At 44.6% G+C, this 21,413-nt stretch overlaps 1 protein-coding gene across 1 annotated transcript in view; it reads right to left on the reverse strand.

Annotated features, from left to right (window-relative positions):
• LOC138580961 (syntaxin-1B-like) overlaps nucleotides 1-21,413 on the reverse strand; it is a 476,327-nt gene that overhangs the window by 104,162 nt on the left and 350,752 nt on the right. The window contains exon 6 of the mRNA XM_069651920.1: nucleotides 11,865-11,973. Within this exon, the coding sequence (XP_069508021.1) occupies nucleotides 11,865-11,973 (109 nt within the window). The remainder of the gene's footprint in view (nucleotides 1-11,864; nucleotides 11,974-21,413) is intronic.

The following is a 21,413-nucleotide window of genomic DNA, read 5'->3' on the forward strand; positions in this document are numbered from 1 at the left end:
TCCTCAAGTCTATTGTTGGTTCACATTATTCATTGATTTGTATGTCATTGGAAACTGTCCACAGTTGATGCATTTTAATGAAATCAAAGAAGTAATTGTGCTACCACATTGAGACTGTATATATTTACCATTTTAGAATTGCCTGAGCACAAACTGTGTTATTGTATGTGTACATAATCAAAGCCTTATTTATATAAAGACTGTGTTTTCACAAACATAGTGTATGGACATTCCTTTGTGGGTGCTTGGGGACTACACAGTAGTTAAGAACCAGCCTCCATCACCTCCTGAGAGCTTAAGTCTTGATTTCTCGTCCACGTTTACCAAATAGAGAATCTTGGCTGGGGTGCACTGTGCCTCTACTCTGCCATATAGAGAGAAGGAGTACAGATACCCCCGTCCAGTCTTAACTGGGGTCCATTCCAGTCAACAACACACGGCATGGCACATCCCACAGTGACAAGCCTATCCACCACATTTTATTTTTGAGAATCTGTCTCATAACATGGCCTACACTGCACACTTTCATTCACATATCAACACCTGTTATGTCATGCATACTTGCAGAGCAGACTTATAGCACTGTGGCAGTCTTGTGACACTCAATAACAGTTAACTTGCTGTGGGTTCTAGCCCTTAAATCGGCATGTGTTATCCACATGCAGGGACGAGATGGATTACGTATAGTTTGCTTGTGGGACAAATCAGATGCTTGGAAGAGTAGCATAGAAATCTTACGGTGCCAAACTGTAGGCCTTGACACTCAGCACTCAGTCATGTGTGAAGGATTTCGGGGGGAGGAGGAAGACAGTGAGCGAGGGGAGGGACGGCAGGACAGCTTTCATCCACAGAGGGTTTTTGAACAAGGTGGTGCTCTGGGGCGGGAAAGTTCAAGGAGAACTAGAAATTGTGTCTGTGTACACTATGCAGTGCCTGTTAGGCAGAATTACATGCAGTACCCTTTGGGAACACCACAAACAATTAAGACTACAAGTGACAGTACAATTTCACCTTTGGTACAAGCCTGTACTACACAGTTAAAGTGGTAGCAGAGCAGCCATACTTATCTCAAGAGTAAGTGAGCAGTATAAAATAGTTACACAAAGGACAACAATTACTAGGATTCAGGCAAACACTGACTCAAGGTTTTCAAGTAAAAGAATATACATTTATTTCACTCTTCAGTTGTATAACATTACACTATTATAAGCAGTCTAAAAATCACTCTCTTGATACACCACACCACATCCCTTAAACTCCAGACAAGTTAAGCTCACAAAATGAAGTGGGAGCAAAATGGCACTCCAGCAATTTATAAGGGAGGGAAAGACAGAAGTTAACAGAAATGAATCCACACCAATAGGTAAGTACTCAGGGCAAGTGAACAAGAGAGACTACAATGATAAAATCAGATAGAAAAGGCTTAGGGCCAAAGTCAATGGTTGAAAGGTCTTCTGCTCATGATAATACAGTTCAGGGTAGTTCGCGGTAAAGTTCGTGGCACGGTTTCCGGACGAGGTTGGTTGGTAGAAAAGTTAGTTCAAAGAGAAGAGAAGGACAAGCCCTCGGATTGGAGAAAGATTTCAAACACTTTCACCGCGGCTGAACGAAACCAACAACCAGATTTGCACAGTACCTTAAAACGGAGAGGGAGCTGTAGCTGAGGCATATGTTCCTGGTAGCTCCTGCAGGCTCATGGTTCCTGAAGCGACTGTTGGACTGATCAGAAGTAGGAAGACTGGAGGATCCTGCACTACCCACGGAAGAAACCAGCAGCAGAGCAAAGCAACAAATAAAAGGTGCACTCCTTAAAACCCAAGCAGGGTCCGACCTTCCTGGCTATCCGGCCCACTGTAGCTCTGTACAGCGAATTCGACCAGAGGAGGGGTCCTGGCTTGCAGTTTGGGTGAACTGATTGGTCCCACCAGCTCAAGGGAAGAAGTTTCCTGGAGGATCTTCTCTGTCGTCGGATTCTGAAGATTCGGACCTGCAGCAGGGCTTCACCGGGCGGTTCAGTTGTTGTAGGGGTCCTTTTCTGCCAGTTCCGTGTTGATTCTTTCGTTCCAGTGGCGACTCTGCTCTTCGAGTCCCAGAGACCTGCTTTTTATGCAGTTTTCCCCATTCATACAGCCTGGCTGTCAATCACACAGCAGGGTGGCTGTTCTGGCAAGGACAGTCCCCTCAGCCAATCAAACAAGAGTGCGACTTGGGTTACCAAGGGAACCCATGGCAGGGGTCCCAAGATCCCTCCCTCACATCCTGCCTAGCTAGACTTTCAGGCTCTTTAAGGAGGGCTTCTGTGCAGAAGCCCGCGAAAAGACAGCGAACAAAGGAGTCATCCCCGGTTTGGCGCGCAGAGAAAAACACGAGAAAGACTTTAACAAAAAGAAATGGTGAATAAACTCAGCCAGAGCCAAAATAAAATGTATTTGGTCAAGCGGGTTTATGTTCGAAGCTAATGTAATAGCCTAAAACAATACCACGTTTATATAAGATAATCGCGGTCGAAAAGTTAGGGTAGATACCACTGCCACCAGCCAAGTCTTAATGTAAAGGGAGCGAAACAATGCTCCAAGAAGCACAGACAAAAAGGGATAAGCGTTAACCCTTTCCAATACTCCATGTAAAATGGGGTGTACTGGGTCTGTGGTTTAAAGTGACTAAAGTAAAGTTAATGGCAACTTTACCCTTTTCTAGGGGACAGTAGTCAGCCCCAGAAAATGGAGTCGGTGGGAAGTCTCAAAGACAACCCTGTGTCACTGCACTGAAGGTGCTGTGTAACACACATGAACATATGGTGCCCTGGAGTAGGTGAGGCTCCAGTGCCCAGGATCACACAAAAAGTAGAAATACATATAGCAAAACACATGCAAGAGTGGGAAGAAAAAAGGTTTACACTCTTACCAGGTGAGAAAAATAAATCCTAGAAATCCAGCAAAGCTGCTGAGGGACTCAGTAGGTAAATGAAATCAACCATTTATGAGAATTCTCCCTAACACTCGCCCCCAACCCCCCAGACTAAGGGACAGGAGGATTTAATCTGGAGTCGGCTAAAAATATCCTAGAGAGACCATCAGCATTTTGGTGGTGACATCCTGCTCTGTGCTCAATGGAAAAATCAAAACTTTGCAGGCAGATTGACCATCTTAGAAGTTTTGGGTTTTCCCCTTTCATTTGCATTAACCATCTCAAGGGTTGGTGGTCAGTTTGAATCACAAAAGTAGATCCATACAAGTATGGTCTAAACTTCTTCAAACTCCACACAATGGCAAAGCATTCACGCTCTATGGTTGCCCACCTTGTCTCTGGTTTCTTCAGTTTCCCACTGATGAAGCAAATGGTGTTTTCCCTACCTTTCTCATCCAGTTGACTAAGGACTGCACCTATACCTATATTGGAGGCATCTGTCTGCACAATGAAGGGTTGGTGGTAATCAGGAGCTATTAGGACTGGAGTGTGACAAAGGGCTTTCTTCAGGGTTTCAAAGGCTTGAGTGCACTCCTCATTCCATCTAACTTTTTTAGGGAATTTTGGAGAGGAGACTACATTCAAGGGAGAAGCTATGGTCCTCTAGTTCTCTGTGACATTCCTGTAGTACCCAGTGAGACCTAAAACAGCTCTCACTTGGGTTTGAGTAGTAGGGGTGGCCTAGTTTTGCACAGCTTGTACTTTGCTGGGCAATGGCCTTATCTCACCTCTTCCTACCTCATGACCAAGGTAGACCACTTTACTCCGACCAATTTGACATTTGCTTGCCTTTATGGTCAGATGGGCCTGCTCAAGAGGCTGCAAAACATATCCTAGGTGGTCAATATGTTCTTTCCATGTAGGGCCGAACACTGCAATGTCATCCAAGTATGCCATGCAGAAGTCCTCCATCCCATTCAGAACTTGATTACCCATCCTTTGAAATGTAGCAGGGGCATTCTTTAGTCCAAAAGGCATAACCTTAAACTGGTAGAGGTCTGCTGGGGTAGAAAATGCAGTTTTCTCCTTGGCATGGTCTGTCAGTGCTATTTGCCAATAGCCTGAGGTTAGGTCAAATATACTGAGGTACTTGTCTGAACCAAGTCTATCCACCAGTTCATCTTGGCAAAGGATGGGCATCCGTCTTAGTGACTGCATTTAGAGCTCTATAGTCCACACAGAATCTCAACTCCTTGGATCCTGCCTTTGGTACTAGAACAACTGGACTAGACCATGGACTTGTAGATGGCTCTATAACCCCGAGATCAAGCATCTTGTTGACCTCTCCTTTGATGTGGGATCTCACATGTTCTGACATTCTGTAACCCCTGCTTTTCACAGGTAAACAGTCACCAGTGAGAATATCATGCAGGCCCCACGGGGTTAAGCCTGGTGATAGTGAAAACAAGGAGGCAAACTGATTCAACAGAACTTTGCACTCCTCCTGTTGTTCAGAAGTCAGCTGAGAAGACAGATTAACTCTTTCTATCTGTTCATCTGAAGATTGGCCTCTGAGGAGGTCAGGTAGAGGTTCACTCTCCTCTTCCTCTTGAGCTGAAGCTAGAAGCAAAGCTCCTACTTCTGGTCTCGAGACATAAGCCTTTAAACGGTTGGTGTGAAAGTCTCTGGGAGCCTCCTTAGGTCTGCCTAAGTCCACCCGATAGTTCACCTCTCCAGGTTTGCCCACAACCTTGAAGAGTTCTATCCATTTGTCCTGCAAGGCCCTCTGCTTGTTGGCACCATAACTAATACAAGCTGGTCTTGAGAGAACTCAACCATGCTGGCCTTCTGGTCATGCCAATGTTTGACCAGAGCATGACCTGCTTTTAAGTTATCACTTGCTTCTGCCATCATGTGTGACATTCTCCTCCGGAGACCTATCACATGGTCAGTCACTCTGACTGGCTTGGGGGAAGAAGTACTCTCCAACCTCTCCTTGATCAGGGCCAATGGACCTCTGACTGGATGGCCATAGAGAAGTTCAAAGGGACTGTAACCAACTCCCTCCTGAGGGACTTCTCTACATGCAAAGAGAAGGCATGACAGTAGAAGGTCTCACTTTTTATTAAGGTGTTCATCTAAAGCACCTATCATGCTCTTCATAGTACTATTAAACCTCTCTACCAGTCCATTTGTCTGTGGATGGTAGGCTGTAGAGAACTTGTAAGTGACACCACAGTTTTGCCTCATCACTTGCATGTAGTGGGACATAACATTGTATCCCCTGTCGGATATCACTTCCTTAGGAAACCCTACTCTGGTAAAAATACCAATTAGAGCCTTAGCCACAGCCTGAGCCATGGCAGTTCTCATAGGTATGGCTTCTGGGTATCTTAAAGCATGGTCTACTACCACCAGGATAAACCTGTTCCCTGAAGATATGGGAGGGTGAAGGGGACTGACAATGTCAATGCCCACCCTCTCAAAAGGAACTACCACCACTGGGAGGGGCACCAGGGGTGCTACATTCTTGGCTCCACTCTTGCCAGAGGTTTGGCAAGTGTGACAGCTCCTACAGAATTTGTTACCTTCTGAACCCATTTTAGGCCAGTAGAATTAGAGAGAGAGCCTTTCCTTGGTCTTCTTGAAACTCAAGTGACCAGCCAAAGGTATCTTGTGGGCTAACTGTAGGAACTGGAGTCTGTTGGCAAGGGGCACTACAAGTCTTTTGCAGTCCCCAGGGGTAGACTCAGTTGGTTAACTGTAGAAGAGGCCATCTTCCCAGCTTAACCTGTGCTTCCCAGCTTCTTGCCCATCAAGTTGGTTAGTAGCCTGTTGTCGAAGACCTTCAAGAGTAGGACACTCTCCCTGTCCTTTGCTAAAGTCTGCCCTGTTGGGTCCACCTTCTGCCAGTGAAGACTGCAGCTCAGGATGGTCAACAGGTTCAAAGATCCCCAACTAAGACAGTGTCTTCTTCCAGATCTGACTCTTCAGATACTGGCTCAGCCACACAAGGTTCCACCTCACACTCTACCTCAGCAGGTGAAGGGATCACAGATGTGATCTTGGACAATCTTGGTGATGTCCTTGTTGGTAGCACAGGGGTGCTGTGTCTTGGGTTTCCCCTTTGCCTCATTGTTTCTAGAAATAGCACTGAGCAACTCCTGTGGAGTGGGAGTGATAGTTTCCTCTATCATCTCCTCTGGAGAGCCTCTCAAGGTTCTCTCCCTTGCAGACCTACTGAGCTCCTGTCTCCTCTTACTGGGAGGCCTGGGGGTGCTTGATACAACTCCAAGAGTGTTCAGGTCATTACCCAACTGGACTCTCCCAGGTACTTCACTCTGCACACTAACAGGTATCTTGACAATCATATCATTACACTGGATGATATCTGGTAACTGGGGAAGCATTTGCACAGGTACTCCAGTTTACTTGATAAGGTGTTTGGGTGCCTTAGCAACATCCTCCACCTTGAAAAACGATTCATCCACCACAGTTATGCTGGCACCAGTGTCTCTGATGGCAGGAGTCTCCTGACTAGTTGCAAGAACACTATCTTTATAATACTCTTTAGTATTATCTGGGATAGAATTATAGACATCTAAATTATGTTGTTCCCACAAGCCCAGGGACACTAAAGAAACACTAGCTGAGATTCTCATGGGTTCTTCAGCCAGTAGGTGAAAGTTTCCACTTGCCATAGGGACTTCTTCCTCTGGGGAGAAGGCTAAGGAGACAGTGTGGACCTCTGAAGGTTTACCCTTACACCTGGGATCCCCTTTCACATGGTCAGTTGAACCACAAACATAACATTTCCCATATGTTTTGATGAATAGGAGTTTGTTCTGACCTCCATCTGGTTTTGGTCCAGATGGTACACTCTTTTGGACTGGAGGTATTAGACTTCTCTTTGTTGTCTTTCTTTGGTTGTTTCCCCTCATCCTTTTTCTGAGTAGCCCCAGAATCCTTGTGAGTAGCCCTGTTGGCAACACACAAGTCAGCAGCCTAGGCTAGCTTTTTTGGACCTATCTCCTTAGAATCAGCCAAGTGCTGTCTGAGCTCAGGATAGCAGACATCAAAAATAGACTCCAACATTAGAAGATTTCTCATTCCTTTATAAGTGTGTACTCTGTGACCCTTAATCCAACCATCTAAGTTTTTCAAACATTCACATACCTAGGTAGCCCAAGGGGTACCATCATGCTTTTTGAGGGTCCTAAACTTCTTAAGGTACTGGGAAGGGGTTTTCCCAAATCTAGCAATTAAAGCTAGCTTCACACACTCATAATCCATCCTATCACCTCGCCCAACTCCATCACAACATCAGATGCAACAGTGGGTAGCCTAGAGAAGAGCCAGAGAAGCAATTGGTTCCCTGTGAGATCTGGAATACCATGGTTATATTCAAACATTGCCACCAATCAAAAATATCAAGCTTAACCTCATACATACCCACAATGTCTTTAGGCATACAGGGTCTCTTAGGACTGGAAGACCTAGAGGACTCTGCCAGAGAAGCATTTTCAAGAGACAATCTTTTCATTTCTAGTTCATGATTCAACTCCATTTCTCCGAGTTTCAGGTCTTGATGTTTTTGTTCAGTTTGAGCATTTAAACGTTTGAATCCCAGTTCAAGACTCATTTTCTCTAGAGCAATGAATTCAGGACTGGGTGTAGGACCTGTGGGGGTCCCAGTGGACAAGGGTTGAGGTTGCTGAGCAGGTAAGGGAGCAGAGAGACCTACATTAGAAGATACATCTACTTCTTCCAATTCATCAGTAACAGATGTATTATCATCCTCAATACTTTCCACATTTACTAAGGAGTCAGGCATTTCAGACCCACTCCCCAGACTTGGACTCTTTAACAATTTTTCAATCAATTCAGACTTTTTGCCCTTGGCAGAGAATTTCCTTTCTTTACACATGTTTCTTAAATAATGAGCAGTTAACTCAGGAGGGTCTCCTGACTGTGGTTTTCCATATCAGACATGATTAATATTGCTTTTTAGTGATGTTAGCCTTGTGGTTAGATGATCCAAGGTAATAGCAGCACTCTAAGTGTAATTACTATACTTTGATCCTCACCGCTGTACACCAGTGTTAGGCAGAATTATATGGAGTACCCTTTCGGAACACCACACACAATTAAGACTACAAGTGACAGTACCATTTCACCTTTGGTACAAGCCGGTACTACACAGGTAAAGTGGTAGCAGTAGTAGAGCAGCCAGACTTATCTAAAGAATAAGTGAGCAGTATCAAATAGTTACACAAAGGACAGCAATTACTATGATTCAGGCAAACACTGACTCAAGGTTTTCAAGTAAAAGAATATCATTTATTTCACTCTTCAGTTGTATAACATTACACTATTGTAAACAGTCTAAAATCGCTCTCTTAATACACCACACCACGTCCCTTAAATTCCAGACAAGTTAAGCTCACAAAATGAAGTGGGAGCAAAATGGCACTCCAGCAATTCAAAAGGGAGTGAAAGACAGAAGTTAACAGAAATGAATCCACACCAACAGGTAAGTACTCAGGGCAAGCGAACAAGAGAAACTACAATGATAAAATCAGATAGAAAAGGCTTAGGGCCAAAGTCAATGGTTCCAAAGTCTTTCGATCAAGATAATACAGTTCAGGGTAGTTTGCGGTAAAGTTCGTGGCACGGTTTCCGGACGAGGTTGGTTGGTAGAAAACTTAGTTCAAAGAGAAGAGAAGGACAAGCCCTCGGATTGGAGAAAGATTTCAAACACTTATACCGAGGCAGAACGAAACAAACAACCATATTTGCACAGTACCTTAAAACGGAGAGGGAGCTGTAGCTGAGGCAGACGTTCCTGGTAGTTCCTGCAGGCTCACGGTTCCTGAAGCGACTATCGGACTGATCAGAAGTAGGAAGACTGGAGAGTCCTGCACTACCCAGGGAAGAAACCAGCAGCAGAGCAAAGCAACTAATAAAAGGTGCACTCCTTAAAACCCAAGCAGGGTCCGACCATCCTGGCTACCCGGCCCACTGTAGTTCTGTACAGCGAATTCGACCAGAGGAGTGGTCCTGGCTTGCAGTTTGGGTGAACTGGTTGGTCCCACCAGCTCAAGGGAAGAAGTTTCCTGGAGGATCTTCTCTGTCGTCGGATTCTGAAGATTCAGAATTGCAGCAGGGCTTCACCGGGCAGTTCAGTCATTGTAGGGGTCCTCTTCTGCCAGTTCCTCATTGGTTCTTTCATTCCAGTGGCGACTCTGCTCTTCCAGTCCCAGAGACCTGCTTTTTATGCAGTTTTCCCCCATTCATACAGCCTGGCTGACAATCACACAGCAGGGTGGCTGTCCTGGCAAGGACAGTTCCCTCAGCCAATAAAACAGGAGTGCGACTTGGGTTACCAAGGGAACCCATGGCAGGGGTCTGAAGATCCCTCCTTCACATCCTGCCTAGCTAGACTTTCAGGCGCCTTAAGGAGGGCTTCTGTGCAGAAGCCTGCGAAAAGACAGTGAACAAAGGAGTCATCCCCGGTTTGGCGCGCAGAGAAAAACACGAGAAAGACTTTAAAAAGAAATGGCGAATAAACCCAGCCGGAGTCAAAATAAAATGTTTTTGGTCAAGCGGGTTTATGTTCGAGGCTAATATAATAGCCTAAAACAATACTATGTTTATATAAGATAATCGCGGTCGAAAAGTTAGGGTAGATACTACTGCCATCAGTCAAGTCTTAAAGTAAAGGGAGCGAAACAATGCTCCAAGAGGCACAGACAAAAAGGGATAGGAGTTAACCCTTTCCAGTACTCCATGTAAGATGGGGTGTACTGGGTCTGTGGTTTAAAGTGAGTAAAGTAAAGTTAATGGCCTCTTTACCCTTTTCTGGGGGACAGTAGTCAGCCCCAGAAAATTGAGTCGGTGGGAAGTCTCAAAGACAACCCTGTGTCACTGCAATGAAGGTGCTGTGTAACACACATGAAAATATGGTGCCCTGGAGTAGGTGAGTCTCCAGTGCCCAAGATCACACAAAAAGTAGAAATACATATAGCAAAACACATGTAAGAGTGGGAAGAAAAGGTTCACACGTTTACCAGGTGAGAAAAATAAATCCTAGAAATCCAGCAAAGCTGCTGAGGGACTCAGTAGGTAAGGGAAATCAACCATTTATGAGAATTTTCCCTAACAGTGCCTTCACAAATGCCCCTGCAAGCTCAGTTTAGTATGTGTATATGTTCGGTGCAGTATATTCCAATATGGCCCAGAGGTCTGCAAACTTTTGACTTGCCAGATATTTTGAACTACAACTCCCATGATCACTCACCATTGGCTATGTTTGCTAGGGGCTGATGGGATTTGGAGTCCAGAACATCTGAAGAGCCAAAGGTTGAAGACCCCCTGCAAAATGCCATGCAATCTGGGACATCTAGTCTTCTAATGGGAAAAACAAAAATGGAGTTGTATTTGTATCTCATAAAAAACAAGAAATAATGAATGCACGAATAATATATATCGTAAAAATAGCAGGGCCTAAATCAAACAAATAGAAAACAAGTATACTTCACACATTCAAAGGCAGTTATTTCCTGGGATTATTTACTGCATATAAAAATGTAGAAGACGCATGCAGTAAAAGATAGGGAATAAATGAAAAAATATGTCAATAGCAAATGCCTTATATATTGATGTACTGCTTACTAAGCACATTCAAAATAACAATGGTGGAGTGGATGGAATCCTAGAGGCCTAGTTCGTTTCAGGGACCGCTCCGTTGATGAGAAGCATGCTACATTCATCCCTCCAGGTTCAGGGAGTAATTGGAATTGATTATTTATAACAAGCTTAATACCCAGAGATTTCTAAGCACGGACCTGGGGATCAAACATGTGTTGCTTCGCGTCATTTTACTTCCAACGCGAGCGCGTTACCCGTGAGCAATCCTACCGCGACAGCAGGCCCGGCGCTCCCCTCTGCATCCACCAATGGTACAGAGACTCAGAGGTGCAAGGAGCCACGTAATGGGTGAACAATAAACAGCATCTAGGAAGGCTATGCCTGGCATGCATCAGAAATAACTCTAGCCCAAATTAGTTCTGAGATGTGTTAGAGAGATGACTGATTCAGCCCATAAAATAGAGAGATATGCACAAATGTCGCTCTCAAGTACAGTACAAGCAACCAGTTTGTAGTGGGGATAGGCATTCCTTAATAGTTTGCCGGATAGCCCTGTGGCAGAAATGTATGGAGGCGGTAGGGCGCAGTAGGAGGCTAATGGAAGGTCTGGTGTGGTTTTTTTTAGGTGAATAAACAGCAAGGAAATTGCACTTTGTCCTTGTTCATCATCCTACAAGCTCCCCTTTAAACAGAATTGGTGATGTTGACTGGCGGAGAATAGAGGCAGAAAAAGGAGCAGTGCAGGAGATTATGGATGGAAGGTCACCCCCGTTTCATAATCCCATGTTCAACTCAGCACAAAAAATAACTCATTACATTTCCTAACAAGAAGCACATTATGATAACATTAACTGGAGTAAAGGCTCCTCATCCTGCAATGCTCCTCTAAATGGATGTCCAGAATTGCAAGCCAAGTTTGTTATATTCTTATCATATTTAATGCAGTAAAATGTCTGGTTACTAGGCTTACTAACATACTGTATTTGGGTTGTCCAACTCCAGGCCTTAGTATTCATGAGGAAAAATAAACATACAATTAGAATCATGTATGCAAATGTATTGCATGAATATTAATGAGGGGTATCTTGAAAACCTGACATGGATCCGGCCCTTCAGGCCTAGATTTGGACAAGCCTGCAGGACCCTTGGCTGTACTGGGTGCTCTGGCTCTGCATGATTAGTGGGTCCTGCATCACCCATCAACACACTTTGATCTCTGTGGCTCTAACGTTTGCCCCCCTACAGTCCGCACCCCTGCCGGTTTGGCCCCACTCTCCCACTGCAGTTAACCATTCAAGGTGACGTACTGATCTCCAGCTGCCTCTGGATCCGATCCTTGCAGCGATCTCGATACTTGGACTGAGTGGCGTTGTACTCCGACATCACTTCCACAAACTTACGCGAGAGCGTGGAGTGCTGTGGGGGGAGGGCAAGGGGAAGGCAGAAAGGGGGGCAAGGAGAGAGAGAAACATAGCAGGAGCATAACGTGTCAAGGGAGAGACATGGGAGGAAAAGATGGGACAGAGATTGGGCGAAGAAATAAGACATGTAGGGGGAGTGGGACAATGGAAGGGGTGTGAGAAAAAACAACAGAAGAAAGCAAAGGAATGGAAACAAGACAGAAAACCCCAGCAGGGAAGGAAGGCAGGAGTGGGAAAACAGGAAGGAAAAGCGGATGGGAAGAGGTAGAAAGCGAGTTTAAAAATCAAACAAATGAAATGAAAGAAATGATGGAAGGCAGAAGGGAAAGGAAGCAAGGAAATGAATGGAAACGAAAGGGAGGAAAGAAAAAGAAAACCGAATATGGTGATAGAAGGAATAATAAAATGGATGAAGGAGCAACAAACGGGGATCAAAAGAGAGGACCAAGATAGAAAGAGTAAATGGAAAAAAGATGAAGTTAAGAAGAGAAGGGAAGAAAGAGAGAGAGAGACTGAGCCATAGAGGAGGAGAGGGGTGGAGAAGAGGAGAGCGAGAAAGAGGAAAACATAGGACAAAGGGTCACCAAGCAGTGATTGAAAAGTAAGGGTAAATGAACGGCAGGAAAGTGTAACAGAGAAAAAATGCATACAGACAGATGGAAGAATGAAGGACAGATAGGAACAGAGCAAAAGAAAGCGGAAACACCAGAAAGAGAAAGACGGCCAGACAGAGAGCAAGTAAGAGACGGGACCAGGGAGGAAGGAGGAGAGAAGGAGAAACAAGAGACAGTGAGAGGGAGAGAGAGAAACAACAGCTGATTAAGTACGAGACAATTCCAACATTCAACAGAAAAAAAGCACAGTCTGCCAGGAAGAGATACGTCGGAGACTTCTGGGGGGCTTAGAAGGATGCAGGTAAAAGAACTGCTCTACCTCTGCTGGAACACGTGCTGAAGAACTTAGGGGTGCAGGGAGCCATTCTTTCCCATTGTTGATAGCAAGAAATGTGAGCCCTGATAGACTGGAATACACTTTCACAAACAATATTGCTCGGGCATGCTTTCTGAGCGGACCCTCCAATCGGAGGCTATTCCTTGACTGAACTGGATGTCAAAATCATTAAATAAATGTACTTCTGCTTTCTAGTTGGCAAGCAACTATATGCAGATTAGCTTCTAAGAAAAGATGCGTGGCTGCTTGGCCCGTGCCTCGGGAAGGCAGGCCGAACTGTGTCAAATCAGTCACATGCTCAGCACGCGCCGGTCATGTGACTAACATTCATAGCTCTCAACTCACACGCTTTTGGCGGGTGTCACCTGCCTTCTAAACAGCTGACTCACCCGCCAAGCCTCCTGCATGCCCATTCATTTCAATGGGCCTCTCACCCGCCAAAAATAAAATCGGGTGTTTTCACCCGCCTTTGTGACACAAATGGTTGAGAGCTATGAACATTGGCACACTGCCACGTGCCTGCCATCTTGTTTGATAACAGCAAATGCAGCTATCTGCTAAAGGCGCGCCCCTCTCTTTCCTTGAGCACGACCTGGCTTCCTGTTTTAGAAGAATCTCATCTGAAAGCAGCTTCAATGGCCACCTTCATATATCCTTAATGCAATAAAAAAAAAAAAAGAAGTCACTTGTTTTTGGCATCAGGCCATTGGTTGAAATTTGATGTTTGTATTAGATTCCTCGGGAAAGGATTTATCAGTGTGTTTAGTTAACGTTGGTTGTTCCATGGAGTCCCTTCGTGAGCTAATACGAGTCTGTTCAACCAACTATCTTCAAAGGCAGTGCTAGTGTGGCACTGGTTTCTCACTTGGAAAGAGTGACCCCAGCAGGGATCCTCTGAACAGGTGGGTCCTAAGTCTTATCTTTCAGATCCAAACTTCATCAGGCTTCACAAATAAATGTGAGTATTTTTTGTAAAAAATTATGCTATGTGATTTCTTTTAGCCTTAGTACCACTGCTTTATGCTTTATGCTCTGTTATGCCTCGTTTCATTCTTCTTCCCTGTCTTCCTTTACACCATTTAGTTACTAATTTTCCTCTCCAAGCACCAGCCTAAGGCCTGTGACACTCTATCCCTATTAAAAAGGTTGACTGCACCTTTTAGTGTGGTGGTGGCGAGGTTGAGAGTGACCCATCATGTACCTCAGAGCACCATGCAATGAGGTGTCAGGATCTCCTTGGTCCAGCTGACCAATTGTTGTCCAAGGTGGCAAAGGCTGGAACCTGGGCTCCTTTATTCATTCTACTGAGGACACGACCGCTGATAGGTTGCTTGCACTGTCCTACTCGTGCGGGACCAGATCAGTTCCTGTCTGGTTTCAGAGGAGTGGATTTATATATTGTAGCCTTATTCAGTTTCCTCTGTGCCAGGACCTTTTGCTGGGGATGGACTTGACGTTGCATGTGTCATTGGTCGGTAACAGGTCGCTCCTGACTTCCTTCTGCTGCCAGGGCATTTAATGTCTCCCTCAAATGTTTTTTTTTTACCAGGATACTTTACTGTTTGCTAGGGAGAACTAGTTTATTGAATGCCTCTTTGGTAACAATGTTTTTTTTTGGGGGCGGAGGGGGGTGCAATAGACCCTTTTGTGATCAAATTTTAAACTTTCTCAGTGGCAGGTCCAGCATCCACCTCAAATGTCAGTGGTGTAGACCATGGGAGCTGATACTAAGTTTATGAGCTGAAAGGGCATACATGAGTACTTGAAGTGTATCATGAAGAACAGGGATGAGCTTGCATGGTATTGGTTATATGACCACTTCGGCCAGTAACGCAGCTTTCTTCTACTCACTTTTCTGGCAGTGGGCCACCCGGATATTTAACCAGAAGATGCCCGAAAGAGTGAAGTTTCTTCTACGGGATGACTTTTCCAGTATTTGCTTGAAAAGTGGTTGGTCTGTAAGATTCTACAGTAGGTTTAATTTTCTCTCCCCCTGATGGGAGCTTGTGTTCAGTTCTTCTCTCACTCGCATTAGGGAAGACAGGGATCATTTTATGGTCAGCGGTCGTGAAGGCCGTTACTCCAATGTGGAATACACCACATGTGGTTAGCAGTAAGACTGATGCCAAGGGAAAGTTTGTATCTCCTAGTAAATGTCAGATCATTCCTTCATAGTCTGCTGAGCAGAAGCAAAAAGCCTCTTTCCTCTGCCTCTTTTCTCCTTTAGACAAGTACTAGTTCATTGTAGGTACAATTGGGAATAAGGTGTACTAGAACTTGCTCTTAGGCCATCCGGTTTCCTTTAGTCCACATTCTTGGGATGAAATCCCCAGGAATGTTAAGTAACCACAGCATGATATGCATCTGCTTAAAATACACAGAAATAGGTATGCAGCAGCGCATGCACAACAGCAGCCATAACCCCACTCATGACCTGCCTGCACATGCTGACCTCTCCTATAATCAGTCCCTGCCTCCACACTACGGCACTGGAGCTTAGTGTGGCATCTGTACATTTTCATGACCATATATATTTTTTTTTTTTGGTCAACCACAGGGTTGTGTTTCATGCCTATGAGTTTATGCATTGCGGGTCATGCAGTCGCTCTCTTTCCCCCTCTAACCCGCATTCCGTTTGCCTAGAACTCTTCTGGCTGGACCATGCCCAGGCGTTGATTTTTAAGTCAAGTTTTTTCTCACATGCCATTCAGTTTAGGCCCAGAAGGTGGAAGGACATCTTTCAACAGCTTCTACCACCAAGGAGAAGCCATGCCCAAAGCACCCCAGACACTGATGGGAATGACGGACACCAAGAGCTCTGAGAGAGCCCATGGCGAGAGGCAGCTAACCCACTCCGAAGGGGGAGTGAGGAAGTGGGAGGACGACTGGCGAGGTGGCAGGTGACCCCATGGCAGAAGACTGGGAAAACCCAGAGGGAGAATCTAGAAGTCTGGAGGTTCAGAAGTGTGGCTTTGACATTAAGTGGCCACACAGCAGAGGCCTTCAGTAGTACTGCATGGTGGGTGTTTTGGTTCCAAAACTTCCAAAGCATACTGACAACCCAAGAATCATTGCATATTGCGAGCTTTGGTTCTAACACTAGGAAACCAGGGTCAGATTCTAAAAATTTAACGCAAATTTAAGGAGCGCAGAGAATGCAGTAGTTTCATTTGCACTCATTGCTAAAATGCTCAGGCCTCCTTATTCACAAAGGTGACCTGAGCCTTTCAGGGGGTCCGGACAATAATGCAAAAATGCGCTGTTCAGCCACCTTGCATGTCATGTATTAGTGTCAGGAGTAATGTATGACAGGCTCCCAGCAACCACATGGTTGCTGGGAGTGCAGTTCACTGAGACGGGCTGTTAAACTTTGCAGTGAAATGCTTGAAAAAATAAAAAAGCATTTCCATCCCTGTTTTGTGGATGAAAATGCAAGTGTGACTGCTGTGGTTTAAACAAAAAGTAGTTCAAGACAGAGTCCACCTTTCTTTCATAGTCTATAGGTATTGTCCGACATGACATGTTTCGACCACCTTTATGTGCTTAGCAATTTGTTGCACCTGGTCTTCTTCAGGGACATAATTATTGCATGCTCAGCATCAGTGTTTCGCTAAATAAATAGAGAAGAGAAATACATTCAATGCTTTAGCGCTCTCACATGTAGGCCAACCCATATTCTAGGACCATAAAGCACTGGAAATAAGGACACCTATTCTTCCTGTTTCTTGAAAGTGTCTATTTAATTTGTAAACAGTTTTGTTTTTACCTTGAATCTAAACCAGAAAAAAAGATGTTTCCTTTGTTCTGAATTATAATCAATGTCAATGAAAACTTAATTATATATCTGTGAAACGTGTATGTTGGACGTATAAGAATGTGTAAGATGGCTCATGTGTCCAACCACGTGACCACAACACAATATGAATGTGTTTTTCAACATGGCGCATGCCACATGCGGACGCGGAAGCTGCTGACGATAGGAATACCACACGTTATACACAAGTAAGTTACTGTTTCAGAATAAAAAGAAGGATCTTAGCTGATAAACTTTGCCAAAGACTATCCGAATTTAATTGATTACAATAGATCATGCTTTCAGGAATATCCTAAACACGTGTGGAAATTAAAACATTGTTCCTTTTCTTGAGAAAAACATACAAAGAAGATAAACATGAATGAATTCTAATTCACTGCATACTAACAGGTATCACATACACCTTTTACAGATTTATAAGTAAATTTAGATTGACAATTACAATGCACATGAAGGTGGTCGAAACATGTCATACTGAACATTATTTGTAGAATATGAAAGAAAAGTGGACTCTGTATTGAACAACTATTATTAGCAGGACTTGTTCGACAACTTTTTTTAAATGATTGTTATTTCAAAATTGGAGACGATTCATTTGTATGATACGTGATTGTTTTATCATTTAAATATTTAGAGAAGTATGCAATTGTGTTGATGTGTGTAAGTCTTACGAATGGTCTTGTATGGGTCTGATTGTTTTTGTTTAAGTTTTATCATTTAAATATTTACAGAAGTATGCAATTGTGTTGATGTGTGTAAGTGTTACGAATGGTCTTGAATGGGTCTGATTATTTTTTGTTTAAGTGTGTGATGAATCCTACGGATCCCTCACAAAACCCCTACCTAAAGTTTTGGCAACTGTATTTCATTGCGAAAGTACATTTCAGTACCGTGCAATGGGGTTCTTGTGTCCTAGATAACCACTAAGTATTTTTTGGTAACCGGATAATGTGCCTAGGAGTAGACTGGTGGCAGCAGAAGCTTTTTCAAGTATTGTTATGAACGTTTACCAAGCCATACCACGCTAACAGTGTTTGCCTCTTGACTGTGGCTAGTGTCCGTCATGGCTGTGCCATGAGGTATTTTGTCTTCTCCTTTGGCCATTTTGTCCGTTGCCCTTTCTCCTGATTTTTGTGACCATGGAGTCCTTATTTGGGCATGCATTCACCTGCAAAAGCCAGCACTTTTAGCGGGATAATGCATGTCACATGTGTAGGTGACCAGGAAGTGGGCTGGGACTGTCTGATCCCAATCCACACTACTGGTGCCAGGATGTGTGGTGTGTACAAGGGCATAAGAGCCACAGTGGTCCCAGATTGGACCACTGCTGGCGTGCATGAGTGGGGCAGATCTCCCCATTGGCCACCTGGGTGCAAGCCCTCACTGGATATGTGGAGGGGTCTTGAATGCAGATCCGCAGATTACCCATAGGTCCGAATCGACATATAAACAGAGCCAAGTATCTAGAGAGCAAAGCAGATCCAAGGACTACACAGAACCGTGCAGAAGAAGGATTGGCACTCTCAGACCACTGCTATCTCGGGAGACCCCTGCTTTGCGCTGCATCTCCGAAGGCCTGCAAAGGTGCTTCAACCCTTTGGAGTGGGGGATCAATCACTCTCAACTTCTTCTTGTTGCACTGCAAAAGAGCCTTCTCGGAAGTGTCCCTGAGCCCTCCAGTGGACTGACCAGCTCAAACCTTGGCACCTGCAAAGGAGCGTTGTCTTGTCGAGTTTTAGCTAGAGCTTTGGGGAAATCCTGGTTAGCAATGCAAAGCATCTTATTGCCAAAATCCGCTGTCCCAGCTGCTTTGGGCTGCGAGAGAGAAGCGTGCATCAGACAGCGAGACTTGGGTTCCCCAGTGTCACTGTGCAACAGTGGTGGTCGCTGTTGGTGACTTTCCTGCCTTTCTTCAAGTGTTCTGAGACCAGCTGCATCAGTGCTTTCTTTTTTCCTGCAATCGTCACAAGAGATTCAGCTCCAGTTGTAAACCGGACCTGCATCTGCACCTGCAGCGCCTAGGCAATTTGAAGCTAAACCAGCAGAGGGATTTTGTACTCCAGGTGACCATCTACAGACCTGCCAAGTTTGGACCCAGAGTGAGCTAAGGGCGGTGAGTAAGCATACCACTTACCGGAGGCCCCTTGTTCATCCATTCTTTTTTTACGCACAAATGATCCCTTGTGGTCCTTGCCTTGGCTCAGGTGGCCTTTGCTTCCTATAGCTGTCTGGAAATTGGGAACCACTTTGTTCTCTGCAGTAGATGCTCCCCTGACTCTCGGAACCGAATTTCTACACTCCAGAATCCTCTCTCTAACTTTTCCTCCCCTTTGAAAATTGTACTTTGTAGCTATATGCACAACCAAGCGCTTTTACGCGCAGACCTGACATTGAGCACAAGGCTCCAATCTTCATAGGGCTGGACTTTTAAAGTTAGGGTTATCCATCTCTGGAGTTTGCCGATGTGTTTCCTTTAGTTTCCTTTCCGTCGTTACAGGTTTTGGCGGGATTCCACACTTTACCGCATTGACCAAAAGTGACTGTGCATTACTGTGTTTTCTATTATTCACTTGTGTTTGTTCTGGGCCTAATAAATTGTGTTATTTTGATATACTACTGCCTAAGGGTAATTCTTGTTGTCCTGCTGTGTGTGCTCATCCAAGACCTCAGATCACCCCTACTACTCCCGACACTTAGCCGTGACTGCTCTCCAAACTACCTTGAATTTTCCTGGTTAACTTCACAGAAGTGTTGCCTGTTTCACTAACAAGGGTGATCTCCTAAACATCCATTCTAACACCCACAAAGGTATAATGTAAAGGAATTTAGAAATATTGCCTTAAATAAATTGCCTTCCTCTGTAACAACAAATACATTCTAATGGTTCATCCCAGTGGAGTAACTTTGCTGAAAATGTTGGGGGGGACATAACATCTGATGAAAATGTGCCCCAGCCAAATGAATGGGGACAACATGGTGTGCCATGAAAGTTGGGGGGACAAACCTCCCTGTCCCCCCCTAAAATTACACCCACATCCTTGAATAGCCTCAAGGGAAATACATCCACCCATAAAACCGAGAAGTTACTGAGGAGAATTAATTTTGTTGTTGGTGGCTACAAGTCCATAATCCCATAAATACAGGGACGTGGAGGATTGCTGAAGAGCCATCCTGTAGTAGTAGTCAGGCAATTAAGTCTGATAGCCCACTCCTGAGGGCAGTTGAGAAGCTTAAAAGGCCCCCCTCAGGTGGAGGCAATTGGAAGGAGCTACAATTGTGGCTGAAGCGTATGCCATAGTAGCAGAAGCAGAAGGAAGAAGGCACAGTGTTGGCAATCCAGGCAGAAGTGGGAGAACCAAAGGGACGGCACACTCTGATGCAGCAGATTTCTGCAGAGGGTCCTGTTCCCCAAAAATCTGGTATGCAGAGTGTGCACAGTGGAAGGCGTGCAGGAAGACTTCCTTTCCCCATGTGAGCCTAATTGCAGAGATTGTGCAGCAGGAAGCGTGTTGGAGACCGTGGTGTGGAACTGGTGTGAAGCTGTGAGTCTCAGAAGCGAGAGGAGCTCCTCAATTGAGTGGCTGGACCGAAGACGCCTTCAGCGAGGAAGGATGTGGGTCCCAAGTGAAGCTAGAAGTTGTAGAAGTTGTGCAACACGTGGAGAAAGGAATACATGAGCTGGTGAGTTAAACCTAGCATTCTGATTCCTTGTGCAAGCACTGCTGGCAACAGTATCCACCTTAATAATCACTTGCGTAAGAGTTGAAGTGATGCAAAGTTGTTTGTTGAGTATTTAACTACGGGACACTTGAAAAGTAACACTTGTGTGTATTCAGGTATTTTCTCTTTCTCTTGCATGAAGAGCAACTGCTACGAAAAGCAAGTGTTAAAGTTCAAACTTTGTAAAATACATAAAGAAGTGGTTGTGTGTGCCTAATTACGCTTCTCAGAGGAAGAGTGACCTCTGAATGATTATTCACGCAGACAATTGCTACCAAAGAGAAGTGTTTAAACATTGTATCTGAAGTTGGAGAGAGCCAGCATTGCCCAAGCCAATCGTGAACCAGGTATTCCCCAATTGAGACTGAAACCAGCCTTTCCCAAAGCCAGAGGCCCTCATGGTAAACTCTTGTAGAAGTTGAAGTTATTGAAGTGGAAGTAGAAGTGCTGTGAAGTCATCCTGACAAAGATGCCTACTATGACTCCTAATATTGTAAAGAGAGACATACTAAGTGTTAACCAATAACTGTGCTTTATTAACATTTTCAGAAGTCCTATTTCCTTTGAACTGTGGTCATTTTTCTTGGACAAATGGAAGTTGTGGCAAAGCATCGTGGCTGGGAATTACATTGATGGTATTTTTGTAAAATGGAAAGTCTTATCACCAAGAGGAGTAGCCTTTCAGTTATTGGAACTTTGGTTAACAAAACCTTACTTTGGCATTGGAGACATCGAGAACTGAACCGACACTCTATCGCATACATGGATTGTCTTGTTTCTTTTTGTTGAACATTGCAGCTGAGTTTACCTTTGATCCTGGGGAAGGGGAGCTCTCCCATGTTATTCAGAGGTTATCAAAAGAGACTGTGAATATTATTGTTGTTATTTGAATTGCCATATATGTTCTTTTATATATTTGATGTTTAAGTGTGAGGATCAGACATCCTGGG

This window comes from Ambystoma mexicanum, chromosome 3p, assembly GCF_040938575.1.
Source record: "Ambystoma mexicanum isolate Mex_15411 chromosome 3p, UKY_AmexF1_1, whole genome shotgun sequence".
NCBI classification, from domain to species: Eukaryota; Metazoa; Chordata; class Amphibia; order Caudata; family Ambystomatidae; genus Ambystoma; species Ambystoma mexicanum.